The sequence below is a fragment of the Phascolarctos cinereus genome, unplaced genomic scaffold (genome assembly GCF_003287225.1).
Source record: "Phascolarctos cinereus isolate Bilbo 61053 unplaced genomic scaffold, phaCin_HiC Scaffold_9;HRSCAF=440, whole genome shotgun sequence".
NCBI classification, from domain to species: Eukaryota; Metazoa; Chordata; class Mammalia; order Diprotodontia; family Phascolarctidae; genus Phascolarctos; species Phascolarctos cinereus.
The window spans coordinates 224,624,060-224,643,538 of record NW_027556402.1 but is presented as its reverse complement, the minus strand read 5'-3'; the positions used below and the strand labels follow the sequence as shown (position 1 = coordinate 224,643,538).

Sequence of the window (19,479 nt, the reverse complement as noted above, 5' to 3'; positions counted from 1 at the left end):
GCCCAATCACGCACAATGAACATCTCTCTCATTGTTTAGGTATGTTTCTTTTACTTATGAAAGAAAAATCTTGTAATTTTTAAAGATTTTTAAAAAAGGGCATGCTGTCCTCCTTAAATACAAGTCACTGGTGTGCAATGATATCCTTTTCTGTTGTCAGAGAATGCTATTTCTATAACCATAACCCCCTAATGAGATCTTTTTTGTTTATTTCTGTCAGTATTCAAAGGGTACCCCATCAGGCAGTTGGAATGTAGTCACTAATAAGTTCATTTTATGGGCACACTAGTCACTCATCAAGCTAACTATTAAGGAAGAAATTACCTACAAAGAACAAAGTTGAAAAGAAAGCAACAAACTCTCAGGCATTGCCATAACATTTAAAAAAGTTTTATTAGTAACTTTTATTTTTATATCACGATCATTTTCTAGATATATTGCCCTCTCCTGCTCCCAATTTACTGAGCTTCCCCTTATGCAAAAGAAAAATAGTTGAGCAAGAGCAATTGACGCTGCAACCCTGCCTGATGGCGTATATAATGTTCTGCACCCATAGTCCTTGTTTTTCTAAGGAAAGGAGAGAGACCTATTTCCTCATCTCTTTTGTGGATCTAGTATTGTTGCCATTACATTTACAAAAACAAAGGAAAAGGTAATCTTGTGAATCTGGCTGCAATGTTAATGTCAGAGAAATTAATATCTATGTGATATTATCATCCATATACCAGTGATTGTGGCAAGTGGTGATTAAGTCCCTTTTATCTTACAAAAAACCATCCTTAGTTCCACTAATGTCAAAAGTGTAGCTAGCAAATTCAATTTTCAATTTTGACAGCTTTCTTTAAGATACGAAGCCTTGACATAACCACATCCCAGTCTGCGTAACCACCTTCAAGATGGCGAGATATTTCTGTTCCTGCTTCATAACTCCGTCGGCCGTGAAGTAAGCGCCAGTTATCGAATGTAATTACATCACCTAGAACAGATCATTTTGAAACATAACAAAGCATATGTTTAATATATGATTTCATTAGAAAATGCAAATACCTTAAGAATTGATGTCCTCATTTGTCATATCTTTCTTCACTTGAGTCAGATCACATCACGAGGTGCTTTAAGACTTATGATACTAAAATTAAATGCTGTAGCCTATTTAAAGGTTCTGGTATTGCTATAGTATTAAAAAGGGTCATTTTCCACAGTGAAACATAAATCAGAGGAATCTTCCATATTATTAAGACAATGAAGAGGAACTATTCTCCACTTTAGACAGAAAGGACTCACAGAAAGTAGAAACTAATAGAATCAGAGAATTGGAAGAGATCTTTGATTTCAACTAGTCCACTCTTATCATATTAAAGATAAGGAAATTGAGGGCCTTTAATGGGAAAATGATTTCCCCAAAGATCACACATGTAATATATAGAGCTGGGATGATAGAATACAAGTTTCTTGAAGGCAAGGATTGTTTTGTTTTTGTCTTTTTATCTTTGGCACCTGACATATAGTCAGCTCTTAATAAATGCGTATGGATTGATTGGTACAAGATGTCTTCATTCCAAATAACTGTTTTTTCTACTAAGCCACTTGAAGTCTAGAGATATAAAATGACTATCCATCATCATACAATAAGCAGTGGCAGAGCTTGAACTTCAACCCAGGTTTTCTGACCCTTTCTAGAGTTCTTTTCACTTAACATGCTGTAAAGCTAGGGATAGTTGCAGGGTTCAGTTATCTAGAGATACCCTGGAAGAAATAAGAATATTTCTTCTCTTCATTTGTTTAAAATAGCTTCTCATTTTGTAAGGATATGTAAACTAGGTTCTGGGCACTGTACTAAGAACTGGGGACACAAATACTTGCAACAAGAAAGACAGTCCCTGCCCTCAGATCTCTTGCATTCTGGGGGTTGGTGTTGGGGAAAGGTGGCTAACTCCAGAGAATCAGAAGTTACAGGATATGAATGAAGGATGGCTGGTGTAAATAGTATTTCCTTGCTAAATATAGTTTTAAATGAGATGAATGGTGAATCTAGTTTTTCAAGGCTTAAAAATTAATAACCCCCCCCCCCTTTTTTGTTAAATGACTGTCAGGCATATAATGCTATCACACAGGAATAAAATTCTTCAATAGCTTGGTTGTGACAAGTTTAAACTCTGGAATCAAAGATCTTTAACCTGTTTTATGTCCTGGACCCCTTTGACAGGCTGCTGAAGCTTATGGATCCCTTCTCAGACTGGGATTATTAAAGATATCAAATAATATGCATGCAACTACCAAAAACCAAAAACAAAATAACAAAACCCAAACATATTGAAATATATTTATCTGTATCTATATCGAAAGTTCACGGACCCTAATTTGAGAACTCCTATATCATGCTTTGGCTAATTAGTAAATACCAAAAAAAGTTCTCATTTTGTGCATTGATAAAACTTGCATACTTACCTGGATGCATCTTGAAGGTAAACTTGTTTTCTTTGTTGTTCATAAGGTCAACAAACTCTTTCAAGGCAGCATAGAATGGCTGTACTTTTTCAACAGGAATGTCAAATATTGTATCTCTAGTTGAGTTATTGAAGTTGATGCGAATCACTTGACCTTTATTGTCTACTCTGTAAAAAAATTTTTTTAAAAGATGCTATAATTGTAAACAACCCAGGCGCTGGCTATATGCTTATTTAAAGATACAGTCCTTTTTTCTTAGAATCATATCTCAGAAGCTCCTCAGAAGGCCTCATGGGTCTAGTTCAACTGCTAGCTAGAAGGTGAATCCCTCCCACTGGATTACAAATGTGCAGTCATAAAGTCAGAGAATCTGAACACAAGAATCACAGAAACCACAACCCTAGACTAAGAGTTCTTTCTCCAACAGCCTCAAAAACCAGTGTCCTTCAGCCTTTACTTGAAGATATCCAGTGAGGACGATCTCATTGCCTTCCAAGGAAACCCATTCTTTGGAAGAGCTCATTGTTGGGTGAGTTTTCCTTACATCAGGTCTAAATGGCAAATAATACTAATAATAATCATAATCATAACTACCATTTATGTAGTTAGTCAATAAGCATTTATTAAGCACCAACTCTGTAAGGCACGATATTAAGCACTGGGGATACAAAGAATGGCAAAAGACAGTTTTTGCCCTCGACAAATCCACAATCTTTAAGGTTATACAAAGTGCTTTATGAATATTATTTCATTTTGTCTATGTCTCTGAAACTTTAAGTCATTGTCCTAGTTCTGCCCTCCGGGTTCAAGTCAAGCTAGTCTTGCAAAATATTATAAATACAAGATGTCTCCATACTCTTAACACAGTTTTAAGCTATTAAAGCTAGGCCACACATTCCTAGTTTATTTAGCTTATCTCCATGTGGCATATTATCCACCCTTCTAAGTATTCTGGCTACTCTCTTCTGGACACATTCAAGCTTATCTGTGGCTTTTCTTAAAAGTACTAAAAAGCACTTAAAATGGGGCCTCACCAGGGCAGAGTAGACCAGAAATATTACCCCCATCTCTCTGAATGTTTTGCCTTTATTAATATAGCCTAGTATTGCATGAGCTTTTTTTGGCAGTCACATAATATGACTGACTGCAGTGGATCTCAGGGAGTTCCTTAAGATCCCCAGATCTTTTTTTCAGATCAAATATCATCTAGCCATGCGCTCTCTACTCTTTGTCTGAAGTTTTCTTTTTTGTTTTAGAATCCAAGTGTAGAACTTTATCTTTTCCCCTATTCAGTTTCATGTTTGATTTGGCCTAACCTTCTAACCCATCAAGATTTTTCCAGATCTGGGTTGCCATCTTGAATTTTAACTATCCGTTTCCAAGTTTATCATCACTTGTGAAGCACAATATCTCTGTCTTCATCAATGTCAGTGATCAGAATGTTCAGTTGTGTAGGACCAAGGACAGATGTATGGGGTACTCAATTGGTGACCACTCTCTCAATTAAATATGGAACTTTCAATGATTACTCTTTGGGTCAGGTCATTCAGTTAGTTCAAAAATTGACATTACTGCACTCTAATCTAGCTCATCTCTTCCCATATTATCCACAATTGTAGCATGAGAGTCTTAGTGAAATGCTCTGTTAAAATATAGCGTAACATAGCTATAGCATAATCCTTATTAACCAGTTGAGTTACTATGTCAGAAAAGGAAATCGGCTTAGTCTGACCTGATTTTCTCTTGAAGAAGCCATATTGCACTTTGGTGATCCATGTTTCTCTTCTCAAGCACTCAGAAATCACCTCCTTAATCACGTGTTTTAGAATCTCACTAGGTATCAAAGTTAAGCTCATTGGTTAAGAGTTTGCACATTTTAACCTCTTTCCTTTTTCATTGAGAGGATAAAGGTACTTTCCAGAAGAGGACAGCAAGCCTCTGTCTGAAAGTTGGTACAACTGAGGCAGCCTGTTCAATTGTTTTGATAGCTCTTATTGTCCAATCTGTCCCTTTCAACTTCTACATTTGTTCCTGGGCTGCCCTCTAGACCAGGGCATCTCAACCTGGGGTCTGTAAGCTTAACATTTAAAAATAATTATTTTTCGATATAAGTTGGTTTCCTTTGAAATCATTTTTTTTTTTGCATTTAAAAATGCCATTCTGAGTAGTTCAGAGGACTCACCTCTGGCAAAGAGATCTCTGACACATAAAAAGTACAAAACCTTTGCTCTAGACAAAGCAGAATAAGTTGAACCATTCTTCCACTTTGCAAGGAAATAGCTACTTGGCTTCTATAGGGTTCTAGGGGGTAGAGCTGGAAGGGACCTCAGAAGCTAGCTACTTTACTACCTCTTCCCAATTTATAGATGAGGAAACTGAGGCCCAGGGAAATTAAATGATTTGCCCAAGATCGTATGACTAGCAGGCATCAGAGATGAGATTTTAATTCAAGTCCTATGCTTGCACAGCCAATGGTTTTTCCACTGCACCACGGCTGTCTTCCCTTCTATTCTCTCTTGCTTTCTCCTTTCTCTCTCTGTCTCTGTGCTGGGCGCCTTCATTTTTCATTGTCTGGATGGTGTTTACAGGGCTTCCTTATTGAGTAGACACTGGATCCAAATTACAGATTCAAGCTCAGTTACTACCAGTATTTCAGTCTGTTCCAAAACCCCAAGGACAGAATCTAATTCTTTTGGAACAGAAGAGACAAATTGATTCAAACTTTTTGGATCAGGAATAAGAAAGAGGGGAAAAAAGAAGATGAAGAGAGTGAGTAGAGGATGGTCTATAAAACTGGAAGCCATGAGGCAGAAATGGATGCATTTTTCTCTCTATCCCCCCAACCCTCTCCTCCACCCCTTTAAAGCCTGATTGTTTTAAGAGCCAAGATCCCAAGTATTTGAGCAAAGGAATTTGCCAAGCTAAATAACGAACTATAGTCAAGGACTATTGTAACTCATTGGAGTCATTGATCTGCCAACACCAGGCATCAGTTCCAATAAACCATCTTGTCTTCAATCACTTTCCTACCCACAATAGCTTTTCAGAAACTTGAAGGCAACAGTCTTGCCTATGTCTAGACTTTTCTTCCCCAGATTAATCATGTCTCTTTCCTTCTATAGGATACTGGAGACAAATGTGAAAAACACTGTGAAAGATCCCCCAAAAAGGCCCAAAGGGCCTTTAGTATCAACAGCCAGGATTCACCATTTTCTTAAATACCTTGATCTTTTGCAATTGGCCACCACAAGTGACAGTTTGAATGCTGGGATTGCTAGCCCAGTGAAGGTTATTTTTCCTGCACTTATGTAACATAGACTTTTCATTTAAGTGATGTTTTCTAAGACTAGTTTTCTTAATTACTCTTATTGGAGAGAAAAATGTCATTTTGTTGTGTTACAAAAATTACATCATCATGAAGTAGTTAAAACTCCTTTGAGCTTCTCTGTTGGTACCTGTCTTTCACAGCACTGTAGAATCACAGAATCTAGGAGCCTGATGGGACCTTAAAGATCACCTAGTCCAACCCTATAATTTTATGGATGAACAAATATGTACTGTAAACCGTCAATTAACCTGAAGTCTAGTAACTGAAATCATGCATTAACTGGATTAAAGAAATTATAATTGACTTTTAGGAGTAATAGACAATTTTAACAAAACAAACTCAGCAAAATGAATTGAGCCCCAGAAAGATGAAATCATAGGGTCATCACAGGGTCACAAATTTAGTGCTAGAAGGGACCTTAAAGGCCATAGAGTATAAACCCCTCATTCTATAGATGAGGAAAGTGAGGCCCAGAGGGTCTTATGACTTGTCCAGGATAATGACTTATCCTAGGTCACTTGACTAGTAAGTGTCTGAGGCAGAATTTGACCCTAGGCCTTCCTGACTCTAGCTAGGTGGTGCCTGGAATCAGGAAGACTCATCTTTGTGAGTTCAAATCTGTCCTCAGACACCTACTAACTGTGTGACCTTGGGCAAGTCACTTAACCCTTTTTGTTTTCAATTTCCTCCTGTGTAAAATGAGCTGTAGAACTATAGTGTTTTTGCCAAGAAAACCCCAACTGGGCTCATGAAGAGCTAGACACGACCGAAATGACTGAACAACAACTTCCTGGTTCCTGTCCCCAGTGCCCAATCTATTGCACCATGTCAAGGTGATGGAGCTAGGTAGGGTTAGATCCAGAAGGAGAACATGGGTTCTCTGCTTTTTAATCTGATGTTTTGTTCTAGGCCTTCTCTTCTTTCTATGCTTCTTTCTCACTTTCTCTTGGCAATCTCATGAACCTCCATAATTCAACTACCATCTTCAGGCTGATGACTCTCTAGCCTACATATCCAGTTCTCACCTCTCACCTGAGCTCCAGGCTCCCATCTCCAGCTGCCTGAGGGAGATTGTCCCATAGTTATCTCATACAAATCAACGTGTAGTTATTTTGTCTGCATCCTGACCTGACTTGTCTGTGAATTTGTATCCTGCTGAAAAAAATCTAAGTTCCTTGTGGGTAAGCATTGTCTCACTTTTGCATTTGTATCCCCAGTGCATATCACCATGTTGTTTTTCAGCCATTTTTCAGTTATGTCCAACTCTTTGTGTTTCCATTTAGGGCTTTCTTCATGAAGACACCAAAGTCGTTTGCCATTTCCTTCTCCAGCTCATTTTACAGATGAGGAAATTGAGGCAAACAGGGTTAAGTGACTTGCCCAGGGTCACACAGCTGGTAAGTATCTGAGGCTGGATTTGAACTCATGAAACATGAGTCTCCCTGAGTCCAGGCTCAGCTGGGGCCCTTGTAGGCAAGAACTGTCTTCCTTTTGCATTTATATCCTTGGTGTATCTCACCATGCCCATAATAGACTCATTGACTGCTTGAGGCTTCTTTATACTAGTCGTGAGATTTTACAGTTGAAGAAATCTGAGAGATTGCCTAGTCCAACCTTCTCATTTGAGATGATGAAAAAATCCCTTTATTGGGGATTTGTTCTGTGAAGTTTGGATTGAGTCAAAGGGCCGCACTGGAGGACCTAGAAGGCCACATGTGGCCGAGGCCGCTGATTCCCCACTCTTGGATACTATTACATTGAGGGGACAGCCCCTCAAACTCATCCAATGTCTCTTCTCTCTTAGTCCCCTCCCGATCCTTACTTCCCTCCTTTGGATATGTGCAATGGGTTGTTGTATATGTTATATATCTGGTCAACCAGAATTGAACATAATGCTCCGTGTATGGTCTAACCAGCCTAGAGCACAGTGAAATAATTGCTACCCATGAAATAGACTCTATACTTCTATCTGTGGAGCCTAGGATTGATTGTGTTAGATTTATCAGGGTCTGCATCACACTGTTGACTCATATCGGGCTTGTGGTACACAGAAATCTCCTGGGCATTTGTCACACAAAGAGCTATCAAGCCATATCCTTTCCCCATTCTTGATTTAAACAATTTATTTTTTATCCAAATGCAGAACTTTACATTTATTCCTATTAAGTGAATAACAGATATCTTTATATGTGTTCTAGCCTGTCAAAATCTCTCTGAATGTTGGTTTTTCTCATCCAATGTGTTTGGTATCCCTTTCAGCTTCGTGTCATCCATAAATCTGATAGAAATACTTTTTACATCTTTAAATCATTGCTAAAAATGTTGATCAGAACATGGTTGAGGATAGAGCTCTGTGGCATGTCACTAGAAATTTGGTTCAGGCTGATATTGATCCTTTCATCCCCTTCTGTACACAATAATTAGCTAATAATAGTATCTAGTATTTATATAGCACTTTAAGGTTTGAAAAATGCTTCGTAAATAGTGTCTCATTATCTCTCTCTTAGAACTCTTAGAAGGTAGATGCTATTTTTATCTCTGTTTTACAGATGAAGAATCTGAGGCAGGAGAGAAGTGAGTACAAATCCATCTAACTACTATTGTCCAGTCCACATTTTATTCTTATCCATAGGGATACTGGGAATCTTGAAAAAGTTTCCTTCTAGCACTAAATCTATGAGAAATTTGTAAAGGTGCCTTGATGAAATCTAGTACCCTATACCTACACTACTTCCTTGTTCAATACAATGATCACAACAAGAAATGAGGTTAGTTTGACAGTGACTTTTTCTCAATGAACCCAATGCATAGCTCCACATTCCTGTTCATAAGTTCTCATGCTACCCATTTAATAATCCACATGATTTTAAAATATATTACTCACTCTATAATTTTGTGCTTGGATTGCACTGAGAAATCACAAAAGTCAACTCCGATATCTGTAAAATCCACAAAGGTTGAAGAGAGGATCTGGAATGCCTTAGGATTTTGTTCCTTGAGCTGTCGGCATACATTAAATCCATCTACAATTTCACTTTCTCCACCAGTGGCTGTTTGCTTTATGCAGTGAAGGAATTGGACCTGTAATCAAAAGGAGAAATAGTTTTTAGAAGACACTCAATTAATTAAGATTGATTGATTAAGAACACTTTTTTTTTTGTCTCCCTGATCAGGACAGTTTCAAGATTTTTATTAAAAAAATATAGTCAAGCATTTATTGCAAGTCTTTTGTGTCCAAGGCTTCACAGGGGATACACAGGAGTGTAAGACTCAGTCTATCCTTGTCTTCTAAGAGCTTACACTTTAGACAAAAGGCATTCCCAACACTTAACACAGTGCCTGGCACATACTAAGTACTTAATATATGTTTGCTGACTGACTGGTAGGTCAAATAACAATACAAGATTTTGATGACAATTCAAGGTAACACTGAAGAAATATTAAAGGGTGAGTGGTATTATAATTGCATGATGAGTGATGAAGCCAATGTATTTTTTTTTTTTTTGGGAGAGGCAATTGGGGTTAAGTGATTTGCCCAGGGTCACACAGCTAGTAAATGTCACCAATGTATTCTTAGTCAGCAGAGGGAGATCACTTCAGTTTGGGGCTAACAGAGATAGCTGCATGGAGAAATGGGGCCTTTGAAAGGTGGGTAGTTTTAGATAGTAGAGAAGGATTGGCAGGAAAATGGGGGTTGTTGGGTGGAGAACAATATGGGCAAAAGTTTGGGAACCATAATCTCATCAATACTGCCATTCTTCTGGAAACTATGTGTGCCAACCCACTCACCTATGGATCCACTCACCGTCTTGATACTTTCTCAAGCCCAAGTCCCCCTAATATTTACAGCCTCTATATATGTTGATTATTAGAATGGGAGCTCCTTGAGGGCATAAGCTGCTATCACTTTTCTATTTGTGTCCCTAGTGCTTGGCACATGGTAAAAACTTAAATGTTTTTTCATCCATTCATTTCAAAGCAAAAAGAAAAAAAGTTCAAGGTGTGTTTTAGGGGTGGCAAGCAAAATGTATGGCAGGGATGGAGTAAGAGATTAAATTAAAGAGATAGGCTGAAGCCAAGTTGTTCTCAAATATCAGGCCAAGGAATTTGGGCTCATTTTATAGGCAGTAGGGAGCTGCAGAAGGCTTCCCTTCTGTAGGGAAATGATATGATGAATGTGTAATCTCTAGAGTGATCATTATCCTGGGATAGATTGGAGCAGGGTCAGACAGAAGGAAGGAATATCACTGAAAAACTTTTATGGTGGTGCCATGGAGATGGTGATCATGACCTCAGTCAACTAGGGTGTTGGACAAGGAAATAGAAGAGAGATAGAGTTTTTATCAGTTTTGTACTAAAGTATATTAGGAATGAGAATCTTAGGTTGTTTTCTTAGGAAAATTGAAAAATCTAATTTTTTCATATTCTTCTGGGTGGAGTCCTTTTGAATTAGTTGGATATGTGACTTATTTTTATTATCACTGTGGATGTTTGTGTAAAACTAAATATAGAGAATTATTTTCAGCAGGAAGAAGCCATTTAACATCATTCAGCTGTGAAAACTACATGCCAAAGTAAAATAAAAATAAAAGCCAATGTCTGGCTGAAGGGTCCCTAAATGGGAGAGCCAAATATGACCAAATTCAGATATTAGAAGGTAGCAGGTCCAGTGAAAGGAATTTTAAAATTAGTTTGCTTGGTTTCCCTGCCTCCCTCCATCAACAGGCCAAATATAACAATTCCCTGACTCTTACTCTGACCTGAAGGTGAGGGAAAAAAGCTTCATACAGCGTACAAAGCTTGAGAGGAAGGAACAGCATTAACTCATGAGGATTTTCCTCTTTAACTTTCTTAGTAACTAGAGAGTCAGCTCTGTCCAAATGGAAAGAACACTGCATAATGCTTCCTACTTTCCCCCATCACACTAATTATGTGACATTGAACCATTCGTTTCATTTCTCTGAGCCTCAGTTTCTTCATCCTTAAAATGGACTTAGTAATCACAGTACTTAACCTCATAGGATTGCTATAAGGTTCAATAGAGAATGTATGTAATTCAAACTATGTACTCAAATTTGCACCATTGAGAGTTACAATTATGTAAAATACAGTAACTGGTTCCAATTTAGTGGAAACACAAAATGTGAATTTGAATAATGCTACCACTTCAGGGGAATTCATTATTTGCTACTTTGTAATATAAAGCATTCAACTGATCTATGACCAAACATTTATTAAAGTGCCTGTCATGTGTTGGGATCTGGAGACACACAGACAGAGATGAAACAGCCCTTCCCTCAGAGAACTTAGATTCTATTTGGGTATACTATAACCTGTCATTGTTGGCCAAAATGTATTAAAATACATAACTAGAAGGACATAGTCATGGTTGTCACAATCTTCATGGAAACTAAAAAAATAGTTTACCTCCTACCATATCAGATTGACAAATATGACAAAAAAAGAAAAGAAAACGGAGACTGTTGAAAGGGAATGTGCAAAACCGGGAATGTTAATATACTACTGGTAGAGCGATGAATTGGTTTAGCCATTCTGGAAAGAAATATGGAACCATGCCTCCCAAAGTCACTAAACTGTACAGGTAATTGATGCAGTGATAGCACCACTGGACCTATATCTTAAATTTTGGGGTCTAACGAGATAAAGAAGAAAGTAGCCATAAGTTCTCAAGATCTTCAGGGATGCAACCCCCTTCCCCCAAAGCCAGTTGTCTACCTCATATCTACATCAAATTGGAAAAGATGATGGAAAGGGAAAATAGCAAATGTGGCTGGGAATGTGCCCAAACAGGTACATTAATACACTATTAGTAGAGCTGTAAATTGGTCCAGCCATTCTGGAAAGCAATTTGGAGCTGTACCCCAAAACATGACAAAGTTGAGCATACTCTTTGACCTGTGATACTATCACTAAGCCTAAACTTTAGGGCCTAAAGAGATAAAGAAAGGTGAGAAGCACCTAACTCTCCAAAAAATATTTACAATGTTGTTGTTATTTGTAGTGGCAAGAGAGTAGAACGAAAGGGCTATTCATCAACTGAGTAATGGCAGAATAAATTATAACACTTGAATGAAATTGAATATTATTATACTTGAAGAAGATGAGAGGAGTGGTTTCAGAGAAACTTGGGGAGACCTGCATGAACTGATGCAGAGTTAAAGTGAGTCAGGAAAACGATTTTTATAATGACCGTGTTGGAAAGACAATTTTGAAAGGCTTAAGAACTCTGATCGTTGCAATGACCAATTGGGATTCCACTCATTTGGTCATTCGACAAGCATTTTTTTATTAAGCCCTTATTATATGTCAGGCACCACTGGGGAAAAACATATGGTTCCTGCCTTCAAGGAACTCATATTCTAATGAGAACCAATGATGAAGCATGTTACTTTCTGAGAGAGGTGATGGATTCGAGATTCAGAATTAGACATATGTTTTTGGACTTTGCCAAATGTGGAAACTTGTTTTGACTGCATATTAGTTACAAGGGTTTTCTTTTTCTTTTTTTCCATTTGGTGGTAGGTGTGAAGGAAAGGGAGGCCAGGGATAGCATGTTTCTTCTTCCCTTCCCTCAAATGAAATGAGAACATAAAGAAGGCCAGAAGGAGTCATAGACAAGCAGGACAACTTTGAAAATCACATGTTGAATTTATTATATACACCAAAAGAAAAGCCTATATAATAGAGATTTGCAGTTTTATATATAATCTTTTTCTGATCTGCTTTGTGTATGGAAATGCTTATTTTATTTGGTGTTTAAGTTCAGAACAAAAATGAAAAAAACCTAAAAACAAACTTGTTTCTTCAGAGTGATGGAGAGTTAAGTGACGTGATTAGAAAAAAAAAACAGAAAAGTTAACCTCAAAATAAACCAAATTCCTTGAAGATAATATGGTATAAAGGTATACTTCAGGGAAGCAGAAAAATGTTCTTAAAATCACATTTTAGATTTTGACATAAGAGAACTGCACATTTCAGGAATAAAACTTTTAAAAATCCAACTGATTTCTTTTACATATGGTAAGGACCGTGGACATCTTTGCCATCTAGATTTTTAATATAATTTTGTGAAAGAATTTTAAATGTAGGAGCCAGACAACTTAACACTTGTGCTAATCCAAATGGTTAATATGTGTCTGACATATATAAAACCAAATTTTATTCCATACAAGCGGTTCCGAGCTGAAAAGCCTTTTTATGTTACTTTGTAGCAGCATGTGATTTTTGGCTCAGATAAAGACAATGAGCTAAGCTGCATGTGGTTTGAATTAATGGAGTGAACCCACTCTTCCTGTCCCATGTTAGTGATTTTGATCAAAATGAATTCTCAACAGGTAACTAATTTGTCACCTGGACCACTTGGTACCAGTTTAGGATGAAAAAAAAACCCAACCTCAGTTGTTTGACCTGCTTTTGTTGCATTAAAATTTCAGCCCATTGGACTGAAATAATTTTATGTAATAGACATGTATTTTTTTTTAAAGTGGAAACTTGAACTATACCCATGTTAACCACTATTCCTTTGGAGCTAAAGATTTCAAGAACCAAGTTCTACCAAAAATCTCTCTGAGTATTTATCCTCTCCCATGTAATTTTAGATTTTTCATTGATCATTTTGTTTGGAATCTGAGAGAGAAGGAATCCTATTTGTTGTTTCTCACCATCTTGTTGTACCATATTAGCCAAGTGAAGAGGAAAACTTGGGAAATTGCCCAGCTTTTTCATGCAAAAATAGGTTTTTGTTGAACACTTACATGGTGCAAGACACCATGCCAAATGACATTGGAAATATGAAGTGCTGTGAAAAAAGATGTCTGAATCACAGTACCTGAGATCAAGGAACTTAATGATACTACGAAAAAATGTATAAACTATAACTGTGACTCAAAACTCGGAAGACTGGGTAGAAAGACTGGTCTAGCCTGGACTCAGTGAAGAACAGCGACTCAAAACTTGGAAGAGTGTGTGGAAAGAGTTCTGGGTCTAGCCTAGGCTCAGTACAGCAATTACTTTGTACAATGAATGGCTCATTATTAGCTATTAGCTCATGAACTTTGCTAGGTTTCAATTTTCTCTGTGTAAAATGAGTTAAACTATATAGTGTAAACTGTATGAGGTCAGAGACCACAGCTTCTCCAAACTTGATGTCTCCTGTGGAGCCCAGTACTATGTCTGAACACAATAGGAAATAATTTGTGAATTTCAGTTGAAAACAAGTATTCATGAAGCACCTACTGTGTGCTGGCCAGTGTATTAGGGATTATAGAAACAAAGAACTTCCATTCTATCGAGTGGAAACAGCACACAAATACACATCACTAAGTTTTAAATTTACTTTTAAGTAAATTTACTTAAAATATATATAAGTAAATTCAAAATATTGACCAGACAGTCCTTAAGGTCGCTTCTCATTCTAAAAATTTGTAGTTGTCTCCCTCAAAGAGTTTTTTAGAGGCTCCAATAAGAAGCACATGAAAGCATTAAAAAAAAGTCTATAAAGCACTGTTCAAATGTGAGGCATCATTATCATACAGCAGGGAAGTGTGTGGAGTCATTTAATTAGTTTTATGTAAGTTTAGATTATGTCTTAGAAACAATACGTAAGCTTGTGAAAGGCAGGATGAGCTTTTAAAAATCAAGCAGTGCCTTTGGTTTGAGGGTGTCTTCCTCTAAAACTCTGAGTTTCCCCTCTTTCTCAACTGGCTTTTGGCAGAGAAAGGGCTGAGCTGATCAGTCTGGCATTTAACCCCTGGACTTTAAGAGGTTACTAGATTCCAAACTTAGGCCATATTTAGAACAATCACATTGCATTTCTCTTCTCTCCCTCCTCCTATCCCCCCAAGGTGCCTCTGGAGGGTCACTTCTCTGTCATCATTTAGTTCAAAGAACACATGTGGTATTTTTGAATCGACACAGTAATTTAAAACATGTGAAGTCAAATATTAGATTCCAGTATTATTTGTAATAATGATAGCATGCCTTCCATAAAAAGCCCTCTCCAGTGCCTCGCTGAGTCATGGAGGTAATCCTGAGATTCTCAAAGGCCATTCCGGTGAGGTATGGACTTCAAGAGGCCCTGACAACATGGAGAGGACCCAACTCTGGGTCTGGCAACGACATATGCAGCTGATGTCTGAGGATGAACCTATGTTAGCCTAGAGACCGGGCCCCAAGTGTCATATAAACGTGTATGTCAGGATCTATAGCGATAACATAGTTTTGGCCACAATAACTCATGAGACTATTCACTAAGTTATGGAGGTGATATTAAGATATGTTGCATTAAGTGGAGAAAGTGTCCATACTTCATTTCTATTTGTCTAAATCCAACACTTAATTTTAGCCCTCTCTTCTTTAAAATCTCCCCTCACCATTCCACACTACAAAAATGTCTCATGTCTGAAATCTATTAGCGCATACTGACAGCACCATTCTTTTTCTTTATTGTAGAGTCATCTCTTATGTATGCATGACCTACGTGAAGTGTAGAAACCATATCTTGTGCGGTTTATACATAAAAGATTTTTCTTTATTGGCAGGGTAGGGCTTTAGCTAGATCTGTGATTTCATCATGTATGAGATCCTGGTAAGGAACTCACTCTCTTAATACATGTGGGCATTTCTTCTGCATCACATATTGTTAGGAGTCTGGGGAATTGAAATCTAAGTGAATTGCCCAGGGTCACACAAGCAGTCAGTGTTAGAAGTGGGATGTGGACCCAACTCTTTCTGGTTCTGAACCCAGTTCTTTATGCTAACTCTCCTACATAGAAGGAATTTGGTAAATGTGGATAGCCAGAGATATACTGTGAATCATCCAGGTCTGAAGAGGTTTGGCTCTTCACCTTCTACACTGGACTTGAGTAAGGGACCTGAGTTCAAATCCAACCCTAATGATTACTTCCTGTGTGATCTTGATCACTCAACTTCCCTGGGCCTTAATTTCCTCATCTGTAAAATGAGAGGTTGGACTAGAAGGTCTGTAAGGCCCCTTTTAGTTCTAAATCTCTGATCCTCCATGCCAGTGTCTGAATAATCCTCCTATGCATTTCTAGGAGCATATCACTCTTGTATTCAAAAGGTTTTAATGGTGTTCCATGCATCCATTGAATAAACTTATGATCTAGGTATTGAGTGCACTCCAGACTGGTTCCAACCTACCTATCCAGCCTTATCTTATACTACTCCCATTCATTGTGGTATAATGGATAGAATGCCGGACTGGGAATCAGGAATAGCTTCATTCAGTTCTATAACCCTGAGTTCACATAGCCAGACAGCTGTAAAATGGGGGGGTGGGTGAAGGGGAGTGTCTTAAGGACTCTTTTAGCTCTGAATCTGTGTCCTAGGATTCTACCTACTCTCAGTTCCAGATAAATTTTTCTCTTAATAATAATACTGATAGTAATTAGCATTTATGTAGTTCATTCAGGCTTGCAAAGGGCTACTTATACAGATATTACCATTTCATTTGATCCTCACAATAACCCTGGGAAATAGGTACTATTATTATCCCCATTTTACAGAGGAAGAAAATGAGACTGAAAGGGGTTAGGTGATTTGCCCAGGGTCATGCAGCTTGTAAGTGTCTGAGGCTGGATTTAGACCCAGGTCTTCCCAACTCCTGGTTCAGCTGTCTTATCCACCAGGACACTCCGTGGCACCTTGTGATTTGTTCTGGTCCCTGCTTCAGCTTCAGCTTTTGTTCCTTTGCTCATGCAATTTCTCATGTCTGGAATGGAATTGTGATCAGCTTCTATTTCCATCTGGTGATTTTCCTCCAATGTTTCACTAAGTTGTCATTTCTTCTATGATACAGGCAAAGCATTTTCTTCCTTAATTTTCTGTGGACTTCTGTAATGATCTCACTCACCTTTGTCCCAACTGTTTGTGGATTTGTTCTTTCTTCCATTAAGTTGCAAGTTTCTCATGAGCCAGACCTGTATCCTCTCTATCTTTGCATTCTAATACTGAGCATAGCGTCTTGTACATTCATACACCTAACAAATGTTGAAATGTGAACTGAACGTCGTTATTGACAGTTGACAAAAACTTAAACATCTCTCTATAATTCTGTAGGTATATGCTGCCTAAAGTAATTTACTGATTCTATGAAAATATGAATACAGGTGAAACTATGTTACAGGGGGTGGATCAATTCCACATAAACAATGTTAAAAATCTGTTAATCAGCTGGGTGATGTTACTGGGCTAGATTTCCCCAGTATTGCTAGCAGGTTTGGTTAGAATGTATTAATGATGATCATAGGACCATATATTTATAGCTAGAAGGGACTTTTGGAGGTCATCCGCTCTACCCCCCTCATTTTACAGATGAGTAAACTGAGGCCCCGAGAGGCTTGGCACTTTTGACCAAGCTTACCCATGTAGTAAATGGTTAAACTGAGATTTAAATTTGGGTATTCCGACTCAAAAACCAGTGCTTTTTCTCACTGTACCGTAGCATACTCCTTGCGGATGTTATTGTCAAAAATGTTCACAGAAGCCATGTTACATTGAATAAGCTTATATATATATATATATATATATATATATATATATATATATATATATATATATATATACGTTGTTGTTTTTCAGTCATGTCCAACTCGTGGTGATCCCATTTGGGGTTTTATGGCAAAGACACTGGAATGGTTTGCTGTTTCCTTCTCTAGCTCATTTTACAACTGAGGAAACTGAGGCAACCAGTATTAAGTAACTTGCCCAGGGTCACACAGCTGGGAAGTTTCTGAGGTTAGATTTAAACCCCACTCTTCCTAACTCCATGCCCAGCATTCTGTCTACTGACACCTAGCACTCTCTCTCCCCTCGCCCCTCTCCTTCTTCCCTCCAGATATAAACATTTCTATACATGAAAGACAGAAGAGGATTGTATATGAAACTACAAATCTCATATGTGTGTATGTATACAAACCCACAGTAATAGAATAAATTCAACATATTATTTCCAAGCTATCCTGTTTATCTGTAAGAATGAACTTAGATCAGACTACTTAAGCTTTTTTTTTTTTTGTATGTGTGTGATGGATTCCTGTGGCGCTATGGTGAAGCCTCTGGACGCTTTCCTCCTCAAAATAATATTTTTAAATGCATAAAATCAAATGAAAAAATGAAGAGGAAACCAATTATGTTGAAATATAATTATCAAAATATATATGAAAAGATTCACAGCCCCCAGGTTAAGAATCCCTGACCTATATGTAATACATGCACACACAAAATTAGAATCTCAGAATTGAAAGGGAACCCTGAAGGCATCATGTAGTCCAACCCATAGCCATAGCTACATCCCTAACATTCCTCGACAAGTGGTAATTCAGCGTGTAATTGAGTATCTTCCAGGGGATCTCATGGATGCATGTAAATACACGCATAAACATACACACATATGCAAGTTTCTCTATGGTTTATCTTATATATTGTATATACATGTCTATATACTCACACATAATTCAAGGACATTCATGTTACAGATTTAGGATTTCATAATTGAAAGGGATGTTGAAGGATATCTAGTCCATTCCATTTCTAAAGCAATCTCAATAGCATTCCTTGACAAGTGATAAGCTTTCACTGATGAACATATAAGTATATACATCAATCATAAATGTATGCACATGTACCCTTCATTATTGTATATCTTGCATATAATTTAGATGTGTGTATATGTATATGTATGTATCCACACATATATCTCTCACACACACATACATACACAAGGAACCCATAATCTGTTGGCTTCAAAATGATTGAAAAAATTCAGTTCCCTGGCCTGCCTTGTGGAAAAAGTGATGAGGCTCACCTTACCCCAGGTGGGTGATGTAGTGCCGGATAATCTGTGTGAAAGCTTAGCTTTCCAGTTGTGTAAGCCACGTTATTCGCATCGATTTTGTCTTGTACTTGCCAAGTATGTCTGTAAAATAAGAGAAACACATGTTTGCACAGGCTGCTGCCAAGCCAGACAGACAAAACGTGGAAGTATGAACTCGATACCCAGAGGTGGCTGGGCCTCTTCAGAACAGAATATGAAGTGGTGGGTGAGGCTGATGAGTGGAACAGGGAGTCCCTGGGGTCCTGTCCTGCTCCAATCAGCCACTGGCAAGGAGGCTTCTCCCATTCCTACTCCCTGTAAAGAGGCATTGCATGAATGCTTTTTATCCAACAAGCTTTCTCCAGGGCTAGCTGCGATGAGCCCACAGCTGCAGCGTTCCAGAATAGGTCCCTTTTCTTGTTGGGGCTGAGGGTCAGCCTTTAGCTTGATTGATACGAGGTGTATTTCTTCATGACATTTTGATACTCATGAGCATTCCTATCCTATAATTCACTCCAGCTGTTCTATGAATATTTTGGTGTTATTTCTTGATTTTATGCACATATGTATGGATATATGCACATGGAAACCGACCTCTGGCCTTGGTGTTTCCAATGCCATGCCTAAAGTCTTGATGGTTTTTTAACTGGTCTCCAATCTTCTCCAATAAGCACAAATTCTCTGTGCAGAAGGCTGGGACACATAGCAAGGGAGCCAAGAACCATGAGTAGAATCTCTTTTCTATGTGACGGCTTTCCCCATAGTTAAAGACAACTGCCATGTTGTTGCTTACATGATTGTTTTTCAGGCTAAACATTTCCATTCCCTTTAGCTGCTCTTCCTAAGG

At 38.0% G+C, this 19,479-nt stretch overlaps 1 protein-coding gene across 2 annotated transcripts in view; it reads right to left on the bottom strand.

Moving 5' to 3' along the window:
- Positions 1 to 374: 374 nt before the first annotated feature.
- Positions 375 to 19,479, bottom strand: part of BBOX1 (gamma-butyrobetaine hydroxylase 1) — an 86,270-nt gene continuing 67,165 nt past the window's right edge. For both annotated transcript variants that reach the window (XM_020977789.2, XM_078148264.1), the window contains exons 5-8: positions 18,629 to 18,734; positions 8,661 to 8,857; positions 2,449 to 2,615; positions 375 to 976 (exon numbers count right to left, since the gene is read on the bottom strand). In XM_020977789.2, coding sequence (XP_020833448.1) covers positions 816 to 976; positions 2,449 to 2,615; positions 8,661 to 8,857; positions 18,629 to 18,734 — 631 coding nt within the window. In that variant the 3' untranslated portion in view covers positions 375 to 815. The remainder of the gene's footprint in view (positions 977 to 2,448; positions 2,616 to 8,660; positions 8,858 to 18,628; positions 18,735 to 19,479) is intronic.